The 23,171-nt window shown below is 52.9% G+C and overlaps 1 protein-coding gene across 1 annotated transcript in view; it reads right to left on the bottom strand.

The window, feature by feature from the left end:
* The window catches only part of notch1a (notch receptor 1a), a 37,151-nt gene that overhangs the window by 5,042 nt on the left and 8,938 nt on the right, over positions 1–23,171 (bottom strand). The window contains exons 3-30 of the mRNA XM_049019748.1: positions 18,907–19,169; positions 17,985–18,323; positions 15,402–15,524; positions 15,074–15,307; positions 14,677–14,832; positions 14,359–14,544; positions 13,918–14,031; positions 12,376–12,489; positions 12,045–12,278; positions 11,073–11,183; positions 9,577–9,769; positions 8,834–8,979; positions 8,628–8,741; positions 7,925–8,044; positions 7,363–7,515; positions 7,049–7,277; positions 6,558–6,759; positions 6,293–6,446; positions 6,018–6,202; positions 5,670–5,802; positions 5,107–5,364; positions 4,624–4,736; positions 3,857–4,434; positions 3,206–3,634; positions 2,961–3,109; positions 1,739–1,952; positions 1,383–1,473; positions 265–427 (exon numbers count right to left, since the gene is read on the bottom strand). Of these exons, the coding sequence (XP_048875705.1) occupies positions 265–427; positions 1,383–1,473; positions 1,739–1,952; positions 2,961–3,109; positions 3,206–3,634; positions 3,857–4,434; positions 4,624–4,736; positions 5,107–5,364; positions 5,670–5,802; positions 6,018–6,202; positions 6,293–6,446; positions 6,558–6,759; positions 7,049–7,277; positions 7,363–7,515; positions 7,925–8,044; positions 8,628–8,741; positions 8,834–8,979; positions 9,577–9,769; positions 11,073–11,183; positions 12,045–12,278; positions 12,376–12,489; positions 13,918–14,031; positions 14,359–14,544; positions 14,677–14,832; positions 15,074–15,307; positions 15,402–15,524; positions 17,985–18,323; positions 18,907–19,169 (5,498 nt within the window). The remainder of the gene's footprint in view (positions 1–264; positions 428–1,382; positions 1,474–1,738; positions 1,953–2,960; positions 3,110–3,205; positions 3,635–3,856; positions 4,435–4,623; positions 4,737–5,106; positions 5,365–5,669; positions 5,803–6,017; positions 6,203–6,292; positions 6,447–6,557; positions 6,760–7,048; positions 7,278–7,362; positions 7,516–7,924; positions 8,045–8,627; positions 8,742–8,833; positions 8,980–9,576; positions 9,770–11,072; positions 11,184–12,044; positions 12,279–12,375; positions 12,490–13,917; positions 14,032–14,358; positions 14,545–14,676; positions 14,833–15,073; positions 15,308–15,401; positions 15,525–17,984; positions 18,324–18,906; positions 19,170–23,171) is intronic.

A 23,171-nucleotide genomic window follows, 5' to 3' on the forward strand; every position in this document is an offset into this window, starting at 1 on the left:
GATCCTGGTGCTGTTTCATTAATAAAAGCATGGAGGGGGTGTCAGAGGGAAGATTACAGGGAGGAACGAACGGTGCAGCTTATCCCAGGGGGCACCAGCCGGCGCTTTGATCTTCACCTCCGTGCCCTGAGGGCTCAGGGCTCTGTGTACGCCCCCTCGCTGCACGCGCTCACTAACTCACGCACGCCGCACACGCTCAGTGCCGGCGAGGGCCATGTGACCCAAGATCTGTGGGGAAGGGAGAGAGGCGGAGAGGCTCCCCACCTGGGCCACGGACATTAACGTCCATGCAGTCGTTATCGATCTCGCCCTGCGGGGGTGTGGGGGCCATGGAGGAGATGCGGAGGTCAGCCGCATCCAAGTGCTGCTGGGTCCACTGCCGATGGTCCATCTGATCGTCCTGGTCCAGTATCACCTGCTCCTCGAACTGAGGAAGACAGGCAAGGTGGTTGTTAAAAAAAAACAGAAGGCATCCACATCCCAATGTTAACCCAGTCCAAACAAACACGCAGTACTCCATCCACCCAGGACACGGAACCACACTAAACCACATGTATGATCAGAAACAAACACGCAGTACTCCATCCACTCAGGACACGGAACCACACTAAACCACATGTATGATCAGAAACAAACACGCAGTACTCCATCCACTCAGGACACGGAACCACACTAAACCACATGTATGATCAGAAACAAACACGCAGTACTCCATCCACTCAGGACACGGAACCACACTAAACCACATGTATGATCAGAAACAAACACGCAGTACTCCATCCAATCAGGACACGGAACCACACTAAACCACATGTATGATCAGAAACAAACACGCAGTACTCCATCCAATCAGGACACGGAACCACTTTGAACCATAAGTATAGTCACAAATAAATAAACACACATCCATTCGGCAAACCTATTTTACTTACATTTGGCCTACAGAAATATTTTTATTGTATGTGAAATATGTCCATAATGACCGCTGATAATTAAAACCAATAGTCTTCCACCACTTAATGACACTTTGGTCAACGACAGAGCGTATAATGATAACAAACAAAGTGTTACTGGTTTATTCACTATTCTGCATGTTCTATCGTTATTTTAGAGTGTACCCTGTCTTATTATAAAAGCAGTTTACTGTAATACAGTATACCGTGTTACACATAGCGTGTAAGTACACTCTACAACGTTCACGTAACGACGAAATCACCTAACGAGGCACTTCTCACGACTCATCCCTGTCCCCCAATGTACTGATTACTGTTTCTGGGATGTGCCCCACAATCACACTCGGTCCAGCTTCACATGCCCTGCACCTCCTCTCTCTCCTCCCTCCTCCCTCCTGAGGAGCCCCACTGACACAGACAGCCTCCTACCCTGAAGCGCTTGATGCTGGACGGCTCCACCTCTCCCCACTCGTTCTGGTTGTCGTCCATCAGGGACATGTCCGAGGAGTTCTTCAGCGGCCTGTTCCGGCACGGAGAGACGCGATTAGTGACCCACCAGGAGGGACTAGTTTGGGTTCAACTCTGCCACAGTGGCTGGTTGGTGAGCGAAGACGCAAATGATTCATCCCCTTGATCCAGTGAGCCTGATGGAACGTACTAGCAACATGAGCCATTAACAAGGATCTAACGAGCTTCCTTAAGGCACCCAGGTCCCCCAAACGCTGTTGTAGAGCAATCAGTCCAATCGCAACGCCACAGACACACCAAACGACGGCGTGACTCACTTCAGCCCCACGGAATCTTCCCCGACTGGCTCCCTCCGCTTCTTCTTGCCCGGCTCACCAACCTTGAAGCCCTCGGGGAACCAGAGCTGTCCGTGCTCACGGCGGCGTTTCCGGGACGCCACCACCCCAGCAGCGGCGACAGCCAGCAGCACCAGCGCTGCCACCGCCAGGTAGATGAGATAGAGTTCGCTGGGCGGCTGGCTGTCGTTCTCACCTGCAGGGGGGAGAGACGCCATCGTCAGACGGCAGGAGCCGGGCCTCCTATTTGGCCGCGCGGCGAACAGGCCGGTCCTTGGTGAATGATCAGAGCCGCAAACCGGCCCCCTTCCTCCGGCTCACGAGAGCCGCCCCCTTCCTCCCGCTCAGTACCGGGCGTCTGACTTCACAGCATCTTCTTTAAGGGGGAAAGTGAGAGATTAGCCAACCTCAAATTACCGCGCAAGCTTTAAGCTGTAAAGACAGGGGATTTATTTGGATTTGAGAGATAACAAAGTCTCGCAACTTCTAGAGCTCTCCTCGATCAATTCCTCCTTTTACTCCACCCTCCCCCCACCCCCCACTAACGATTTTGAAATGAAAAAAAAAAAATTCACCAGGCAAACCCTTGGAGATGAATTAAGTCCTGGTATTTACGCCGCACTAAGTGAGGGATGCAGTGGTCCGTGATCATGGGATGGGATGGGAAGTGGTGGAAATCTGGGTTCTGATTATTTGCAGCTATTAGTGGCGCAGGGGCCCAAAACATGGAGGTTTGGATGTATGCAGGAAAGTCAATTACACACATAGCCTCAGTGTCTTTCACTGATGAGTGGAAAACATGGGTTTGAAGTTCATTAAGATCTCCCTGTACGAGACGGGTGCTGGAAGGTGGAAACATGGAGTGAATCTCAATATCCGTATCTGACCGCACATGTGATCTCGTGTTCCCCTTTTACATCGTCTTCCATTGCTGCGGACCAGTTCCAATTCTCAAGAACAGAAGTGCAGAGGACAGTAAAAATCCCTGGATTTCGTACTTGCCCCACCCCAAATATCCAGGAGTCCCATGATTCATTGTTCCTCAAGTTCGTTCTTGGGAGGCAAGTTAGCAAGACCACTCTCGCCAAGACCACAAGCAGGATCTTTGTGTTCTTCGTACTGAGAAACACCCATGTGGAAATGTGGTTCGTATCGCTGGCTAGTCAGGTGCCTAGGTAGTGGACTGTGTGCCATGTGTACTCACTGGAGACAGCCTCGATGAAGTAGGGCACGTTGAGGTTTCCGCTGGACGCCAGAGCGCCCAGGAAGGCCGCCACGTCCGTTGCGCTCTCGAAGCAGTCTTTGGACTGCTGGATACACTGACGGTTGTCAATCTCCAGGTAGACCACAGAGCTGTGTGGGACCAGAAGAGGGGCTTAGCTTAGCCGGCTTAGCGTCGACCGCAGATGTTAACCAATCAGCGTGAAAGAAGCCAGTCATGTGACCCACCCCTTGACCTGCGTGGGGTCCAGCTCCCGGCGGCGGCGCACACCGGCATACACGGCCGTCTGCACCCTGTCGAGGATGTCGCCGGGGAGTTGGGCCCAGCCGGCGGGGTCTGCCGAGCGCTTCATACGATGCTTGCGCAGCTCCTGCTCGCTGCCGTAGTATGGGTAGATCATGGGCTGGCCGTCGGCATCGCGCCGGAACACCACGTTGGTGTGGATGACGCGGCTGAGCTCGCGCAGGAACGTCGACAGGTTGCTCTTCAGCTGCTCAGGCGAGATGTGCACCACCAGCACCAGGTGGCCGACTGCCAGGCGCTCGGGGAGGTCGCTCGCGCAGTCCAGACCGTCCCACTCGCACTCGCCGTTGTTGCAGCCCTGGTCGCAGTGGCCATCTGCGTAGTGGTCTTTGCAGTACTGGTCATACAGGGGGCTGAGAGACACGCGATGATACTGGTTAATGCAGCGTAAATGAATCAAGCACATCGTTAGCATCATTTATTCGAAAACCTCACGTTCGGTTTCGTTACCACCATGGGACTTGAACCTACAACCTACTCCTGTCCTGTGACAACTTTCTTAAGCACAAGGAAAAAATGAGGCTTGAGATCAGCTACTGCTGTACCAAGGTGGGCAGCAGGGAGAGCAAACTCACTTGCACTGGCCCTCCTGGTCATGGCAGTCAAAGCCGTCGTAGAGGCAGCCGGGGTTGTCGCACTGTTTGTCGCACTTGCTGTCGTTGAAATACCGCCAGCACTGCAGCGCGGCTGAGCAGTTCTTCCAGGGGTCGTCAAAGTTGAGCGAGCAGTCGCCGCCGTCCCAGCCACACGCATGGTTGTTGCACAGGCTGTCGCAGACCTTGTTGCCTTGTCGGCCCTCGCACTGCGCCACCTTGCAGCTCTCCTGCACCTCAGGTGCCACCTTAGGCGTGATATCGCTGCCCGGGCCGCCCCGGAACGTGTAGTCCAGGATGTGGCAGAGGAGCCCGTTGAAGTTGGTGGGACAGACGCAGCGGAAGTGGGGCGCTTCTGCAGTGTACTGGCACGTACCGCCGTTGTAGCAGGGGCCCGAGTTGCAGGGGGTGTACACCGGGTACTGGCACTCAGGGCCAGTATATGCCACCGGGCACAAGCAGCGCGGGCTCTTCTGGCCTGAGATGCAGGTACCCCCATTGCGGCAGTGCAGGCTGCCGCAGGAATGGGCGTCGTACTCGCAGGTGGATCCCATGTATCCCTGAGCAGGATAGCAGCACTTAGCAATGCATTGTGCTACTAACGTAAAGCTTGTGGGTTCAAATCCCAAGCAGCACATATAAATAATAACCTTTCCCTCTACTGTAATTTGCATGGGATAAAAGCATCAGATAACTGACTTAACACAATGTTAATGACACGCACACATATTGTCCTAAAGGCTACTTACCGGCGGACACTTGCAGATGAAGCCATTGGGGGTGTTGCTGGCCACGGCACAGGTGCCTCCATTGCGACAAGGCATCCCCTTGCAGCCGTCGAAAACCTTGTCACAACGCTGACCTGGGAGGCATAGGGGGTTCATATTAGAGATACAACCACAGACATGCCGTGGGTAAGTGTAAAGGAAAAGATATATATATATATATAAAAGGGATCATTTTTGGGGGGTGTGGACTGGGAGGGCAATCACAGGGGTAGGGCCCATTTTGGGGGGCGTGGGCTAAGGGGACAATCACAGGGGTAGGGCCCATTTTGGGGGGCGTGGGCTAGAGGTGGGCAATTGCAGGAATAGGGCTTGTATAGGTGGGCATGAGCTGGGGGGGGCATAGGGCCCATCTCGGGGGGCACAGGGTCCGTCTCGGGGGGCACAGGGTCCGTCTCGGGGGGCACAGGGCCCGTCTCGGGGGGCACAGGGTCCGGCAGCTCGTACCTGTGTAGCCGGTGTGGCACTCGCAGCGGTAGCTGTTGGCCAGCTGTACGCAGCTGTAGGTGCCGCGCGGGTCGCACGGATCTGACAGGCACTCGTTGACATCGCCCTCGCAGCGCTCGCCCACGTAGCCCGGTGGGCACACACAGTGGTACCCGCCCACACCATCCACGCACTGGCCGTTGTTGAAGCACTTGGGCTCCTGCGTGACTGGGTGAATGAAGGGCGTGCAGTCGTCCACGTTGATCTCGCAGTGGACACCTTTGGAGTGTAAAGGGGGGGGGCGTCGACATGACATTGGTGCGAGAGGCAAAGACAAAAGGACCTAACAAGGGGGAAAACATTTTGTTCGATTCATTATCACTTAAATAAGAATTTCTTCTGTCCTTCAAAAAGTTACCTGCTGGACGTGAAGGTTAATGTACAGCACTGTACATGATGACTATCTACACCATATAACTGTTTATTTTGGAATAATCATTCATACATAAATATGATTTCAGGCTGGAGAGAGATGCTTCATGAGTGGCAGGTAGGAGGTCAGGTGATGGTGGGGAGGGGCTAACCTTGTGTTCCCCGGGGGCAGGAGCACTTGTAGGTATTGATCAGGTCGATACAGGTGCCCCTGTGTTGGCAAGGCTGTGAGAGGCACTCGTTGGTTTCGATGGAGCAGTTAACGCCATGGTAACCGGGCACACACTGTGAAACATGGGGCAGGAAATTAATGGCAGTGCATCCAGTGATTCCAAACAGAAGATGAAATTATAAACTGTGATAACATAAACATGGCCAGCAAAACTGTAATGGCAGACCCTGTTAGCGGGCATTAATATGGCAGGCAAGATGACCGAAACATTTCTGACATGGAGCCCCATGTCAGCAGCTCAGGAGCCCAGTGTTTTGCAGGCACTGACCTCACAGGTATACCCTCCCAGGTAGTCGGTGCAAGTGGCTCCATTCTGACAGGGGTTTGGCGAGCACTCGTCCACCTGCTCCTCGCAGTAACTCCCCGTGTAGCCGGCCTGGCAGTGGCAGTAATGCGTGTTACCCGCATCCAGGCACTGGCCTGAGTTTCGGCACAGGCGGGCCACGTCCACACCTGGAAGGAAGGGGTGGGACGAGAGGGGTCAGCCAATCGGTGCACTCGGAAATGTCTTGCCCATCGTCATCAAGTAAAGTGCGCGCTTACCTTGCCGCTTGGCAGCCACCTCGCAGGAGACGCTGGGCACATCGCAGTAGAGGCCTGTCCAGCCGCTCTGGCACCCACAGCTGTAGGAGGTGCCCTTCTGCCAGCAGGTCCCTCCATTCTTACAAGGCGAAGAGTCACACCAGCGCACCAAGTTCTATAACCAAGATGAAGAGATTCAGAAGGAAGCTATCTACCCTCCCGCAACCCACCCCCAGCTGTGGTCGAGGAGGCCCAGCAGCCAGCAGCAGCCCACAGACCCCCCCACCTGGCAGTTCAGTCCCGTGTAACCCTGCGGACAGGTGCACTTGTAGGTCCCGTAGCTGTCCTGGCAGGTGCCGCCGTTCAGACAGGGCCTGGAGTTGCACTCGTTGATGTCGTACTGACAGTAGATGCCCGTGAAGCCGGATGGGCAGGCACAGGTAAAGGCGTTTATGCCGTCCACACAAGTGCCCCCGTTAAAGCAGGAGCTGTCAGCGACATCAGGCACACAAACAAGTATGTCAGCACAGCACAGGAAGTTCTAACATAGGCGCCTACACTCAGGCTGATGACCGAATGACAGGCTAGACAAGGAGCAGTTCATTTTGAGACCATCAAAGAAAAAAAAAGATTAGTACATAAATGTATTTTCCTGCCCTCACTGAAGGCTCCTTCTGAAAGAAGCTGTCTGATTGGCCAAAGCATCTGATTGGCCGGAGTGTCTGATTGGCCACAGCATCTGATTGGCCACAGCGTTTGATTGACGGCAGTAGCTACCTCTCCGTGCAGTCGGGGGTGTTGTTGTCACAGTGGATGCCGCTGAAGCCCGGTAGGCATGTGCAGGTGTAGCTGTTGACGCAGTCGGTGCAGTTGGCGCCGTTCTTGCAGGGGTTGCTGTCGCACTCGTTGATGTCCTCCTCGCACTTGGGGCCTCGGAAGCCGGGCAGGCAGGTGCAGGTGAAGCCGTCCACCTCGTCCTGGCAGAAGCCGCCATTGCTGCAGGGGTCTGGGGAGGAGTAAAAAGGGCAAAGGTCAGGGTACTTTTTGCCGCTGGGCCTTGAGTGCTAAATGCAGAAGAGCTCCGTACTCACTCGGCTTGCAGTCATCTAAGTCGGTTTCACAGTTCTGCCCGGAGAAGCCCGGCCTGCATGTGCACTGGTATCCACCGATGGTGTTCTGGCAGGTGGCGCCATTGTCACAGGGGCTCTTCACACACTCATTGATATCGATCTCGCAGGTCTGGCCTGAGAGCAGGTGGAGGAAAAGCTTGCTTTGTAAAAAAAAACACACATGCTAAACGAGCCAATGAGGGCCAGACCACATCATGGGAAAAGAGTACAATTAAGACTGAGTGTCTTTAAATCAAATCTTCTGGAACCCCAAAGAACCCACATTTTTGCTCCCTCCCAGCTCCCAACACGTCGGTAAAAGGTATTCAGTGTTTTTGATCGTTTGGATTGTTCTTGGATGTTCGATCTGATCTTGATCATTTGGATTGTTCTTGATTGTCATTGATCATTTGATCTGTTCTCAATCATTTGGTCTGATCTTGATTGTTCACAAATGTTCGATCTGTTCCTGAATGTTTGGGGCTGGGAGGAGAAACAATAAGCTACAGGCTTGAAAATGAGGAGTGTGAGGAGAGTGGCTCACCTTGCCAGCCTGAGGGGCATGTGCAGTAGAAGCTCTCGTAATCCTCGGACTCGTGACACACGCCCCTGTTCTTACAGGGTCTGGAGCTGCACGGCGCTAACAGAACCTCGCAGGTCTCCCCTGTAGGACAAAGAGGCGAAGCACCATTTCGACCCGGCGACCTCTCGGAAATCAGCTTAGCGCTTCCTACAAACCGAGCTCTCTAACCCCCCCAAGGACCCACTTCCAAAAGTTTTCCTTTTCAGCCCTCTATTCCATCTGCATATCTGTTTCCACAGCAACTGGTCTGGGCACGGCACCACGGTTTCCTGCTATTGTGCTGCCCCGATACAGCAGGACCCACAAAGTGGGAAACAGGAAATGGATACGGCAGCAGTTCCCACCCAAACACAAGCGGCCTCGTCTCATTCGGCCTCAGCGGTCGTGTGGATTTTTCCAACGGGACAGAAAATAAGTCACCGCTTAGCCTGCAGTACATTGCTATTTGTTTTCTTAAATAATAAGACTGCAAAGAGCAGAACATTTTGTTCCAATGCTATTAGACCCAAACATTTGTGTGAGGATATTAGTTTTAAACAAAACAGTCCCAAAGTGATATCCTGTCTCAAACTTATTATGATAAACCTAATGTTGCCACTGGCAGAAACAGGACACACACAACCACACCCACGCAAGGCAAAAGGGATGCGAGCCACAGTCCTACCGGTGTAAGGCAGCAAGCAGTTGCACTTGTACCCAGCGACGTCATCAATGCAGGTCCCTTGGTTCAAGCAGGGATTAGAGGCACACTCATTGATGTTAGTTTGGCAGTTAGGACCTGTGATGCAGGGGTTAGGAAAACACAACATACAGGTCAGGCTGGGCGGGTCCAGGGAGGAAAGAGTGCAAAGTGGGTGGGGTGGCACCAACCGCTGAAGCCGGCCTGGCAGGTGCACACGTAGCCGCTGGTCATGTCCTTGCATGTGCCTCCGTTCATGCAGGGGTTCGACTCGCATTCGTTGTTGTTGATGTCGCAGTTCATGCCACTCCAGCCGGGATCACAGATGCACGTGTAGCTAAGGAATGGACAGAGTGAGGGAGGGAGAGAGAGAGAGACAGAGAGAGAGGCCATCATTTCAGAATGTCAGGCCTTCGGTTCGAAAGCGGCACTGTGTGGATTTTTATGTTCTCCCTATGATCGCAGGGCGTTTAATAATAATAACAATCGATACTTTATTGATCCCCGCAGGGAAATTGTCTTTACTTGCAACTTGCTCTTTTTTCATAGAGGAAGCTGTCTGCGAAGGGCTGCCACCCATAGCGGCGCCCAGGGAGCTGGGGGCCACAGGCTGAGGCTGGGTTTGAACCTGCGACCTTCTGATTACAGGCACACAGGCTTAGCCCACAGAGCCACACGCTGTCCCCGTGTCTTGTTTTACTTATTATCCAGGCACATTGGCACACTCTGGGAACCCCAAGGTGTCCACCTGCCTCAAGGGCATCACCCTGCAGTGAGATGCCCACATTCCTCCGTGATTTGTCCCAAAGTAACACCATATTCTACTTAGGACAGACTCTGGATCTCAGAATCCCTGACTGAGCACTGACAGTCATGATGATTGTTCGGTATATTATGTATCGAATCTCAGCTCAGCAGACCAACAAGGACGCACCCGTTGACTTTATCTTCACAATGCCCGTGGATGCAAGGGTCGCTGTTGCACTCGTTGACCTGCGAGAGGCAAGTGGCATCGTGGTACCCCTCCGGACAGATGCAGGTGAAGTTGTTGATGCCGTCCTTGCAGATGCCGCCATTGTGACACGGGTTGGGTGTACATTCATCAATGTTGATGTTGCACATGGTCCCTGTAAGCCACAGGAGCATAGAAGAGACAGAAGGTGGTGCAGTGGATTAAGATCAGGGAGTCGTAACATGAAGATGCAAGTGTAAAATATGGTATATTTAATACACTGTCCCACAGTTTTAGCATTCAGCATAGATCCTGTGGCCAGTGCATGTGGTAGTATAAAAAAAACGCAAATACTAACAAAATATTCATAGAAAATAATAAAATACTCATACAAAACATGGAGTTTAAAAATCTGTAAAAGCGTCACAGATAACGAGCCGCTACACTGGGACAGCTCATGTAACAGGGTCTCCTGTTGTACACAGGAGCAAAACAATGCAGCAAACAAACAATATCTGGGGGAGGGGTACCTAAAAGGCCCCCAGTTGTTTGTTGTTTCAAGCGACAGGAAGGCAGTCCTCATTTTCCATGAGGACAAGAACCAATGAAGCCCCCCCCCCCCATTCCAGCTCACTTCCTCTCGACTAATTAGAAATGGTAATGGACCAGCCGTGCCTCCACAAACCACAATGGCCCTTTTCACAGATTTTAATCCCAACAGGTTCTGATGAAAAACGAGAGGAGGCTGGTTGTATAACACTTCAGCTAAAAAAAAAACAAATAAAAGGTTCTATTGTGTGAAGTGGTGGGCTGCAGGCTGCTGTGACCCTTGGGCGGCCGGGGAGACCGCGGCAGGTGATGCTGCATGCCATGACCCGCCAGCACCCGCCAATCACCCGTGTGGGCCACACCCCCGCAACCCGCTAGCCAATCAGACACATGATCGCGATCCCAATGGGAGCACATGGAGCATGTCTACAGTGTAAACACTGCAGATTCCCCATCATCTCTTCCAGCATTCAGTCTGTTTGTATTTTTGTGTCCGAAGAGCCTGTCTTTGCATCAGACCACGTACTAAAGTCGCTAGGGAAGCTACAGATTTTATTCTGTCCATGTAGAGAGACAGGGCATAGGCAGGAGGATAGAAAGGCTCCTTATCGCTGCTGGAAGCTTCCCCCATTCCCCCCGTCGTGGGGCTGGTCTCAGTTGGCCCTAAAGCACCGGCCGACTTCCCCCTTTTAAAGGATTGACTTTCAGGCTTTGTCAAAGGTCAGCGTCATTCAAATCTTTTCTCTTCTCCAGTTGGGCCAACAAACCCTGGACCGGCGTGCCTGAGTGCCAGAGCCAGGACTGGGAGTCAGTGTTCCTCTGCAGGTAAGCTGAGCCTCACGTACCGCCCAGTGAGCTCGCTGGCCATCTGGCCCGCCGGCACCCCTCCCCCGGCACATAGCCCCCACCCCCAGGCCCAGCATCCTCACCGGTGTAACCCGCCTCGCAGGCGCACTCATAGCTGTCGATCTTGTCGATGCACTTGCCATAGTCACAGGACTTACTCTGGCAGTCGTCCAGGTTGATCTCGCAGTTGGGCCCTGTGAGTACCAGGCAGAAAGCGAACCATCGCATTTGGGGAAAAATGATATCAGCGACATACAGATCTGGACAAACCTGGGCCCGAGCTTGGCTTTTTGACTTTTTAAAATCTGCCGTCTGCTAGTTAAGATCTCAGCTGTAGGTCGAAAAAGGGATGTTTGGAATCGATGTATTGTCACTAGGGCTGATATTGATATTTTCATATCCATTGATATTGATAATTATCTTGATTTCTTTACATTGACTCGATTTTTGCTTAATTCCCCCAGAATTCCCCTTAAACATGAGAAAAGGCAACAAACTGAAAAAAACTACAAGCTGAAATCTATGTGGCATGCTGTGCGTTTGTAGGGCGTAGGATGTCCGTTCTTAAAAGATTATCATATAGAGGTAAGGGGAGATGAGGAGCACATGCTAATTACGGTGTGTGGTTGAGAGCCTGAGTGCAGCTATGGTGCAGCTGATACCTCAGCTCCACACTAAACTGAACGGAACAGAACAGAGGTTAGGTTTTCTCTGGTGGCTGGAGAGCCAGTCCTGCCACCAACCCACAAATTTCCCTGCAAGTTGGAGGATCTGCTTGTAGGGCTGGATGTAGTTGGCTGGGATTCCATTTGTTTCTGTGATGTGGTTGGCTGACGTGTGCTGCTAAGCAGTGCTCCTTACTGACTGTTTATCGAAGCCTCTCACTTTCTTGCTGTTTAAATTTTACATGAGGATAATATCGTTTACATCACCCAGTCCTAGATTTCCTTGTCTGGCTTTCACCATTAACTAACCATGACGCGGCACTGTAATTTCCACCCTGCCAATGCACCGAGGGGTCCCTGGCCCCCTAGGAAAGGCCCCCGAGCGTGTACCTGTGGTCCCCTTGGGGCAGGCACAGAAGTAGTAGTTCTCCCGGTCCAAGCAGGTGCCCCCGTTCTGGCACGGCTGGCTCAGGCACTCGTTGATGTTGGTCTGGCACAGACGGCCCGTGTAGCCAGCCATGCAGAGGCAGTCAAACGTGGCCAGGCCGTCCACACAGGTGCCATAGTGGCAGGGGTTCGAGGCACACTCGTCGACGTCGTTCTCGCAGTGTGTTCCCATATAGCCTGAAGAGAGGGGACGAGAAGTTGGTGACAATGTAGTTGGAGGATTGGATATAAATACGGAAACACGGTGGGGTGGGGGGGGGAGATGCCGGCGTACCTTCTGTACACTCGCAGGTATACTTATTGGGCCCGTCGACACACTTGGCCCCGTTCAGACAGGGCGTGCTGGCGCACTCGTCGATGTCCCTCTGACAGAGGTTCCCAGTGAACCCTGGGAAAAAGGCAACAGCAGAGCGATGATCGTGCCTAGCCCTGTATTGGGCCCCCCCACTCCCAGCAGGAGGCTCCCGGGACAGGACCCCCCCCCCCCCACCCAACCCACCACCCCGCAGTGAAAAGCAGGCTGCAGGATGGGCTGGGGTTAGGGTGGCGTGGCGCGGCGTGGGGGAGGTTAGCTTGCAGTGGGGGGAATGCTAATCCCATTCATGTAGTGCTGCACACGGCCTGGGGCTTTCTCACATTTTTCTTTCAGCTCTTGTAAATACCAGAGCGCCGAAAAGGAAGAAATCTTAAAAAAGACAGGCAGATAGAACGAGAGAGAGAGAGAGAGAGAGAGAGAGGAGATAGATAAACAGCTTTCCTGTCCTCAGGACAGGCGGTAGACAAAGACCCCCAGCGGCTTCCTGCCGTAACCCTGAGGCTGAGACTTTGTCCACCACAGCGAGTGAGAACTTCGAGAGAGAAAACCCCCCACAGAAAGGATTTTCTTCTCACCTTCTTCCATTCTTACATTGAAACGAGTAAAAAAAAACTACTAAGATGTATTGTCCTTTTAATTAGCATTGACTGGCACCACAGGAATGTCTACAAAGTACCTGATACAAATATGCCCAAGATGTTCTCTTTAATTAGGACACCTGCAGTGTCCCCCTTTTACAGTGTGTGTGTTTTTTTTTACAGTTTATTCTAGTCAAGATTCAAACTCCCGCCTGGCCAGACCCAGACCCCCAAAGCTCCCAAACCGTCGAGAGACCTTCTTCCACCCAGCCGAGAGGAACATTCACCAGAGCGTACTGCAGTCGCCATGGATACGGGGCGCACACACATGAATGGAGACGCGGTGCAGTTCGACGCTCAGCTGCACCGATTTGCATGTCAAGAAGGAGTTAGGGAGGAGCCCTGAACTTTACGTCCGACCCGGCCCCTCCACCCCCCAACTGAGATGTAACGGAATTCTGTACCGTGGCGATTGTATAGGAAACCCAGCCTCCCACCCCTGCCTCGTCCATCAATAAGCACTGGGAGGAAGAGGGTGTGGTGTCAGACTTTGGGCATGCAGGTTCACTACTGTGCCCACTGAATAAACGTCTTAGAATATTAATCCCAATCGACCAATAGGAAGTGCCTGTTTACTCTATGTTCCCGTTCTTCCTCAGGCCTTAACGGGAATGGGCCCTAGATAGTTCATAATTACTCAAGGGAGCAGCGATGCAAACAAACCTGAAATGAACTGATGAAACAAATGAATAACAACAACGTTTGTCTATGACTCCTTCAGGAAACTAACAGACCGTATGTTTTCCTGACCGAGGTGTCCGCTCCTTTCAGCTACTACAAGAACCCATGGTCACATGACCTTTCCACATGACGTTTGAGACCTTGGAGACCCCTTCCATGCCGGCCCCGCGGTGACTCTTACCGGCTGGGCACTCGCAGTGGAAAGCGTTGATCCTGTCGACACACTTCCCGTTGTTCAGACATGGGCCGCTGGCACACTCGTCCACGTTGACCTCGCAGGACGGCCCACTGTACCCTGAGACGGACAGAAGAAGTGGCTAAGGCACGTGTTCCATTAACCGGGCGGGGCGAATGTTTAACAGGCTCGACAGTTACAGGAACTGGGGATGAACTCGCCATTAAAGGACCACAGGCCCAAATGCCAGGGGGGGGGCTGTTATATTCTAAAGTGAGATTGGTACAGGAGATAACAAACAGCCTGTGAAAATGGTTAAAGTGTGAGGTGGTCCAGGGTACAAGAGAAAGCTGCAGGGAAAGGTCTGTGATTATACCACGGTGGGAAATGTGAGAATGGACTTATGACGACAACCCAGTGGTGGGGGGGGGGGGGGGTGGCACGTACCAGGCATGCAGATGCAGTGGAAGCCCCCGATGCGGTCCAGGCAGGTGGCATCGTTCTTGCAGGGGTTGGACATGCACTCGTTGATGTCGATCTCGCAGCGCGGTCCAGAGAATCCCTGCAGGCAGCTGCACTGGAAGGAGCCCAAAGTGTTCATGCAGCTGCCCCCGTGCTCACAGGGGTTAGCACCTGAAAAAAACGTGGGGAGCTTCAGTGACGGAGTGCTACATGCCTTTCTAGCAGAATTCACAAGATTCGTTTTTTATACCACCCTTCCTAAAACAATTTTAGAAATCATGTTTTTTTTAGAAGGAATCTCACCAAGGAAGCACTCATCGATATCCTGATTGCAGGCAGACCCGGTATATCCAGGTGGGCAGGTACAGATGGCCTTGCCGTTGACGGGGTTGGTATCACAGTTGGAGCCCTTCTGGCATGGGTTACTGATGCAGGCATCATCTAGGTGACACAGCAGGCCTGGGTGCAGGGAAGCACACAGTGAACGTGAGCACACAACCAAATCACTTGCTATTCAGGTGTGCTGACAAGCGACCGTCTCTCCCAACACCAAGGTCATCACCATGACCGGCAATACCAAGACTGGTACTAACACCACGACAAAATACTGTAACCAACAACACAGAGACTAACACCAAGATGAACAAGACGAGCAATACTGACAGTAACAAGAACAACAATCCACAATCAAGAATCTCACCAGTGCGGCCGTGGGGACACTCGCAGAAGAAGGAGGCCACGCGGTCATGGCAGGTGGCACCATTATGGCAGGCAGCATTGGCACAATCATCAATGTTCTCACTGCAGTCATCGCCCATCCAGCCATTGACACAGACGCAGTGGTAGCCGCCGTGCGTGTTGTGGCAGGTGCCGCCGTTCTGGCACAAGTTAGGCATCATCTGGCACTCGTCCACATCCTCCGTGCAGAACTGACCTGTGGGATTGAGTAAGAGATGAAGTCACACTAGAGTCCAAGGCTGCAGTCATGTGACACCCTGGGGAGGTGGATAGGGGCTTTGTAAGCTCACCTGTCCAGTGGGGCCGACATTGGCAGTTGTATGTGTTAACTCCATCCACACATGCTCCTCCATTTTGACAACGGTGGTCAACGCAGTCATCGATGTTCTGTTCACAGTGCTGCCCACTGAAGCCTGGGTGAGCACACAGGAGACAGGAATCAGGTGGCAATGTCTGGCTGGAATCTTTGCAGCTAGACAACCTCAGGCTCAAGCAGCCGAACAAATCTGAAGGGCAAATCTGTACGAGCCAGGCATCTTCCACGGCAACCTGGTCCCACCCGACAAATAAACAATGCACTGCAGTGACATCGGTGTCCATCTACTTCTTGTAGCAGGGCACCTTCATGTAGATAGGATTGGAAGGATCCAGAGCATGGGAAAATGTCTTTAAAGGGTCTCAGTTGTCATCCCCAGCACTGGCACCTCACTGCCAGACACATGCTAGTTGATTGAGAGGCATCTGAGTAATCAACGTGCATCATGGCAACACGGCTGTGGCAAATCAACTGCGTCACTGTCCTACATAACCCACGAGCTACACACACACAGGCGCGCGCACACACACACACACACACACACACACACACACACACACACACACATACACACACACATTCACATTGCCCAGTTCTCCTGGAGGCATTGTCTTGTTGCCACTACTTGTCATCGGTTTACCATTTTATTTCATAATGGGAAGAACTTTCAGAATCCCTATACAATTAAGCAGGACAATAAAACCCATTTCAGTTTATGGTCTTTCCAACTGTTGAATTTATTGACCAACTGGGTTTAAGTATCAACGCACAGGAAAAGCTGCAGTCCTTTGAACCCCGAACAGAGCGAAGACTTCAAACAAAAGACGTAATCGGTGAGGTGTGGCCGATTCGGGAAAACATCCAGTCCCTGAATCACCCACCTGTTCCTGCCTGACACCTGGCTTTGTGACAAACTCGGCATTCGTAAAACGAAGGGTTTCTGCAGTGCCAACACCAGCACCTAAGGGCAGAGAAAGGTCCCTGCAACTTAGTGGCTGCAGTGCTGCCAGGAAATACTACACTGTCATTAAATAAAAAAATACTACAGCCAGTCACCAAGTACAACTGTACCTGAACATTTTTGTATAAATACCGCTGCACAGATGGGCATGTTGTCAGTTATTCTGGGTAAAACGGTCAGCGACAAACTTTCTTAAAAGGTATGGAGAGAATAAAAGTTTACTTTTTATTAAAATGTAAAATCTGTTCAAATGTAAGGCTCTCGGGCAAGTCAGCCCAAAATGGGGGTGGAGGAAAAGCAACTGATAAAGGGCCCGAACAATGAGGAGCACCTCCCTCTTTGTCACCAGCTTCCCGTGACAAAAGGACAGAGGGAAGCGAAAGCGGGGAGAGCTCCTCTGCTCTCTTTCTCACAGTAAGAATGCCGGTCTGATCTCAGCCGTTTGCTCTCTCCCAGGACTGGGCGGCCCACCGCAGAGAGGGGAGACACAGTGGGGCCCGGGGCCCCTGGGGCCCCTCCCCATCCGCCCGCACGCCGTAAAGGGAGGATGTCACTGCTCAGAGGTTTCCTGATGATAAGGCTGACATTTTCCTGGCCCACTGGAGTTCTCACACTCTGTTTCTCTCTCTCTCTCTCTCTCTCACACACACACACACACACACACACACAAACAGATCTGTACTCATGTCTTCGTAGGGACCGTCCATTCATCTCTATGGGCAAAACTGTAATCCCATTAATGGCAACCTTAACCCTACCCAACCCGAAGCTTAACCATAAGTAACTAAACAGAAAGTCTTTCGGCATTTTTCGTATTTTAATTACAGTCACAGATTCTAAAATAGAATTTCTCCTTGAGGTGACCAACAAAATGGTCCCCACAACATCAAAACTGTGCATCAAAATGGTCCCCAGAATGTGAACCACACACACACACACAAACTTGAAGCAATGGCAAACACCAGCATTATAGCTAATCGGTTTTTAATCTTCCACTCTTTCATTTCTTATGTTAATATTATGTAGCTATGATACTCTTGTGACCTTCAGTACAGTACCTAGAAATTCCCGAAAAGCAAATGAATAAATAAATTAATAAACAATACAGTTAGGCTTAAGTCTTCAGGGGAAACTTCAACACCTGCACCAGGAACCTCAACCTCTGCCTCTCACCGTTTTCCATTGTGAAGTGGTTTTCCTGGCTGTACTGGATGTTCTTTGTTTCATAGTAGAACCTCTCGTGGATAATGTCACGAGAAAAGCTTCGCTGATGCCAGCTTTTAAGCAGCGTTTGTCTCTTTTCCGTCACTGGAAGCTTAGCCTAGCAGCAGAAGTACCTAACTTGGCTGCCCACTCTACACTGCACACAGACGTACAAAAACCAATGGTAAAGTTTTCACTAGCAGCTGGTTCAACATCAGCTGACAACAGTGACTGCAGAGCAGACTCACTCTGTCCTCATGCAATCCAATGAAGAAGTTTCCAAAACTAAGTACAAAGAAATTTTCTCAAAAATGTACCCCAAAGACTGAGCATGGTTAACAAATTTGCTCTCCGGTTTCCTTAGTGTTTCTGCAGACCAGGGGTTCGGCCTACCTGGCAGACAGGTGCACTCGTAGGTGGTGTTCCCCCTCTGCATGCAGGTACCCCCGTTCTGGCAGGGGGAGGGGCTGCACGGCCTGTAGAGTGCCTCACAGTGCTTGCCGGCGTACTCCCGGGGGCATTCGCAACGGTACGAGCCGACCTCGTTGACGCAGGTGCCGCCATTCTTGCAGAGGGAGGGGCTCTGGGCACACTCGTTGACGTCCACCTTGCAGGTCTGGCCGTGGAAGGTGGGTGCGCATGTGCAGATGTAGTGTGACTCGAAGGGGCTGCACTGGCCACCATTGGCACATGGGTTCGAAGCGCAGGGGTCAGCCTGCTGACAGGTTTTGCCTGGGGAGTTGGGTCAAGAGGTTTAGAGTAAAGAAACACGCAAGGGTCAGTAAAACCAACAGGTACCAGAGACGTACTGGAGAGCTTCTAGACGTGCCCACAGATTTGTGGGAATGATGACAGCATGCCTCTTATTTAATGGTGCAAGATAGTGGTGACCCAGTACTCACCAGCCTAGCCCAACATATTTGTGTGAACGATGAGAGTATGCCTTATGCTTAATGGTGCAAGGTGGTGGCAGGCTGACACTCACTGGACAAGCCCACGGATCCACGCAAGCGATGAGATTGTGCCTGGTGTTTAATGATGCGAGGCTGCAGCAGCAGTTGAACATTCACTGGACCAGCCCGCGGATTCATGCAAACGGTGCGAGCGCGCCTCATGTTTAATGGCGCGAGGCTACGGTAGAGGCTGAACATTTACCGGACCAGCCCATGGATCTGTGCAAACACGCTTCGTGTTTAATGGCACGAGCTGGTGGTGGCCCAGCACTCTTGGTGTAATCTGTAGATTCATGTGAACGGTGCGAACACGCCTCCTGTTTAATGGTGTAAGGCTATGGTGGCAGTGACCCGACACTCACCAGACCAGCCCGGCGGGCAGCGGCAGCGGTGCTCGTTCCCGGTGAGCAGTTCACAGGTGCCGCCATTCCTACAGGGGCTGTTCATGCACGCGTGATTGGTCGGAATCAGACACACGTCGTCCATGAAGCCTGGCGGACACAAGCATTTAGAGTCTGCCGCGTCGCCTCGGACATCCACAACGCACGTCCCGCCATTGGCGCACTTGGTCGTGGCACAGGGGTTGGGGAACTGACATCGGCTTCCGACAAAGTTATCCGGGCACCTGGGGGAGTTGGAGGCAGAGGCAAACACATAAGGCAGAGATGCCAAACCACCAGCAACATGAAAGAGGTTTCTTTTTTTCCCTAATTGAGAATTTTTGCTCCCTCTCCTCTTCTTTCCTGTTTTATGTAAGACTCCATTGAATTGAATAGTATGTATCAACAGAATTGTCTGTCACTATTGTCTTGCCTTGAGACGGCGCGTGAGTGTGGCATGCGTGTGAGCACTGACAACCAGACACTAGTTCCCCGTGCGTGTCAAAATACTTTTTTACAAAATACCGAGTCTGATTCTGTCCACCCTGACAACCATATATCATTCATATATCATTCATTTCCCACTGAAACCCAGAACCCAACACAAGACGCCCCAATACAGCAATCTATCCCCTGTACACACGAACACAAATGAGTCCAGAGATTTGGGTCAGACAGCCACAGAATGTTCAGTACTATCAACACAGACACATGGTTGGTCTAAAAGTCCTCCTTCATGCACTTAGCAGATGCCTACACTTGGTTGCAAAGGTTAACTTGCCTAAGATCAGAACTGGCGGCCAACTGGTAGATAATATCTCGCAGTCTGACTGAAGGGACGTAAAGAAATGAATAAAGGCCGCTGAAAATTAGCACACTTCACAAAAAGAGAAGGAAAAAAAACACTAGCTATGGAAACATGAAACTATAGAACATTCTAGACAACTGCAGTCTGGCCTCAGAGGTGGTCGGAGGGTAAGCTGCATGCTAGCGGCTCAGACAGAAAGCGACCCAAAACAAGGCTCTGTCTGTCCCCGGCCCGCCCGTCCAGCTGATAGCCAACGTTATCGGACTTCAAAGCTACGCCGCGCGCCTCAATGCTTGCTCCTCATTCGGAGCGAAGGGGCCAGTCAATCAAGATGGGAAAAGTGCCCCCCCTCCCACCCCAACACCAGAAGGGAGATACAGGACGGGGCACAGAACAGCATCAGCTCCCTACAGCCCTCTATCATTCTCTGACTTAACCCACCAAATTTATTTGAGATCTGAAAATATTATTCGTCAGGGGAAAAAAATGAAGGAAAGAGGGCTCCAGGTCAGAGAGGTGGGGGCAGCGTTTTAGCAGGGAGATTATAGTTTATTGGGGAGACGAACCATCGCCCTGGGAAGGTCTGGGACACCCCCTCTCACTGCCCTCATGCCCCGTTTGGGGTCACCCTGTCCCCTCTGTGGAGATTAAGTGGCAGAGATCGGCCAACAGATCCAGTCAGAAAGTGCCACATTCCAACCACCCGCCCTCCCTAGAAAGCCCCTCTCAGAGAGCGCGATCTGCCCTACCACAAGAGTTCATGCCAAAGTGTGATCTTTTGATTTCATATAAAAATCATAAGAGACTTATTAAATTGGTATAGGTTGGTAAAAAAAAGCTGGAGGGAACAAATAATGTAGGGGGGAGCAGGCAGCATGGAATGGCATGATCAGTGTGGTCTGGGTATGTACTGCGTGGTCTGGGCATGTGCAGTGAGGCCTGGGCATGTGCAGCACAGTATGGGCATGTGCAGTGTGCTCTGGGCATATGCAGCACAGTCTGGGCATGTGCAGTGAGGCCTGGGCATGTGCAGCACAGTCTGGGCATGTGCAGTGTGCTCTGGGCATGTGCAGCACAGTCTGGGCATGTGCAGTGAGGCCTGGGCATGTGCAGCACAGTCTGGGCATGTGCAGACACATGGGCATGTGCAGCATGCTCTGGGCATGTGCAGTACAGTTTGGGCATGTGCGGCGTGCTGTGGGCATGTGCGGCGTGTTCTGGGCATGTGCAGTACAGTCTGGGCATGTGCAGTACAGTTTGGGCATGTGCGGCGTGCTGTGGGCATGTGCGGCGTGTTCTGGGCATGTGCAGTACAGTCTGGGCATGTGCGGCGCGCTCTGGGCATGTGCGGCACGCTCTGGGCATGTGCGGCGCGCTCTGGGCATGTGAAGTACAGTCTGGGCATGTGCGGCATGCTCTGGGCATGTGCGGCGCGCTCTGGGCATGTGCGGCGCGCTCTGGGCATATATGGCACGCTCTGGGCATGTGAGGCGCGCTCTGGGCATGTGCGGCGCTCTCTGGGCATGTGCGGCGCGCTCTGGGCATATATGGCACGCTCTGGGTATGTGCGGCGCGCTCTGGGCATGTGCGGCGCGCTCTGGGCATGTGCACTACGGTCTGGGCATGTGCGGCATGCTTTGGGCATATATGGCACGCTCTGGGCATGTGCAGCGCGCTCTGGGCATGTGCGGCGTGCTCTGGGCATGTGCGGCGCGCTCTGGGCATGTGCGGCGCGCTCTGGGCATGTGCGGCGCGCTCTGGGCATGTGCGGCACGCTCTGGGCATGTGCACTACGGTCTGGGCATGTGCGGCATGCTTTGGGCATATATGGCACGCTCTGGGCATGTGCGGCGCGCTCTGGGCATGTGCGGCGCGCTCTGGGCATGTGCGGCGCGCTCTGGGCATGTGCTGACCTCCCAGGAGTGCCACAGGGAGCAGGTGTGCATGATAATGAAGAGACGGCAGCTGCTGGCCATAGCTGCCCCCCCCCCCAGGCCAGCCCATGCACTGTCCCCTGTCCCCGGGAGATGAGGGGTGGGGGCACTGAGCCACTGAATGGCAGCCCCCCCTGCAAGCCAGCCCTATGAGTGGGGCCATTGTTCTGGCCGCCATTCAGCGCCGGCCAGGGCCCCGTCGCCTCCACGCTTAAAGAGTGTGCATTCAGCTGTTAAACCACTCACCCCCCCATCCCAATGTCTTCAGCCCCTTCACACTATTCCTCAACCACCCCCCCCCCCCCAAAATGTGAATTTTCCACCGCCTCCCTCACGCTGTCGCTGCCCCAGACCCTAAGAGGCTTACCCCACCCTCGGCAGTGCGCCGTTTGGCAGAACGACTTCATCCGAAATGAAAAGAGAGAGGGAGACCTAACAAAGCCCCGGAACAAAAGAGGAAAGAAGCGGGTGGATTCGAGCGGCAGCCTCCATCCCGACGAGGGGGCGTCTCTCTGCCTGTGGAGGAATGTAAGCGTTTACTCAGAAATGCTCCCCCCATCTCTGGCAGCCGCACTTTGCATGCCCCTGTGGGAAGTCACAGCCCCCCTCGAGTCGCCCCCGCGTCAGGCCATGCGAAGGTCCCTCCCCCCGCACCGCATGACCCCCCTCCAGGTAAACACCCGTCAGCCCGCGGGTGACCGGCGGCGGCCTGCGACCCACGTGCTGAGCCGCTCTCCAGGCATGCCGTCCGCACCACGTGTGTGGGGCCACGTTACCTGAGCCTCCCCCCCCCCCCCCAGCGGCCCACAATCCACTGCTGCGCAAACACCAGTAGCTCGGCTTCCACTGGTTTTTGAGGAACGGCAGCCAAGTACCTGCCCAAAAAAGTGAATGGCTTCGGATCAGAACATGGGGATCCGCAGACAGTACACTCTCTGCGGGGGAGAAAGGTCCAGGGAGACCCAAATTAGAGGGGCATCTGAGGCGCTAAAAGGGCAAGAAAAAGGCCCATTAACTTGGTGTTAAATGACTAGAAACGGCCACAAAAGGGAGACACAGGAAGGTACTGAAAGATTGCCGCTGTCGGGACGATACTGTAATCTATCCCCGCGCCATTGTTCCTGGAGCGGGTTCCTTTGTGTTCTCCGCGTTCTACACCAGCAGGCCCGGCAACAGGTCTCCCTCGGTGCTGCTTTGTCCCCTCAGGCTGAGCAGATGTTTCCTTGACCTTTGACCTGCAGCCATTTGCATCAGGGGACGGGGGGGGGGGGGCAGGTTCATTTTCCTGCCTAATCTACCATCTGCCGCTGAGGGGACACTGAGGAAAGTTAAGCATACAGTAAATAAATGAATAAATAGCAGGAAAATTCCTCATTGGGGTGTTAAAATGGCAAAAAGCCTGGGTGATGTTTTCGGTGGAGGGTCCGTTTGGGGGGTTGGGGCAGAACGGAGAGACTGTCAGGTCCTGCTGGCTCCACACGGGGCATTCAGCACAGATTGCTCTG

This window comes from Brienomyrus brachyistius, chromosome 7, assembly GCF_023856365.1.
Source record: "Brienomyrus brachyistius isolate T26 chromosome 7, BBRACH_0.4, whole genome shotgun sequence".
In the NCBI taxonomy this organism is placed as follows: Eukaryota; Metazoa; Chordata; class Actinopteri; order Osteoglossiformes; family Mormyridae; genus Brienomyrus; species Brienomyrus brachyistius.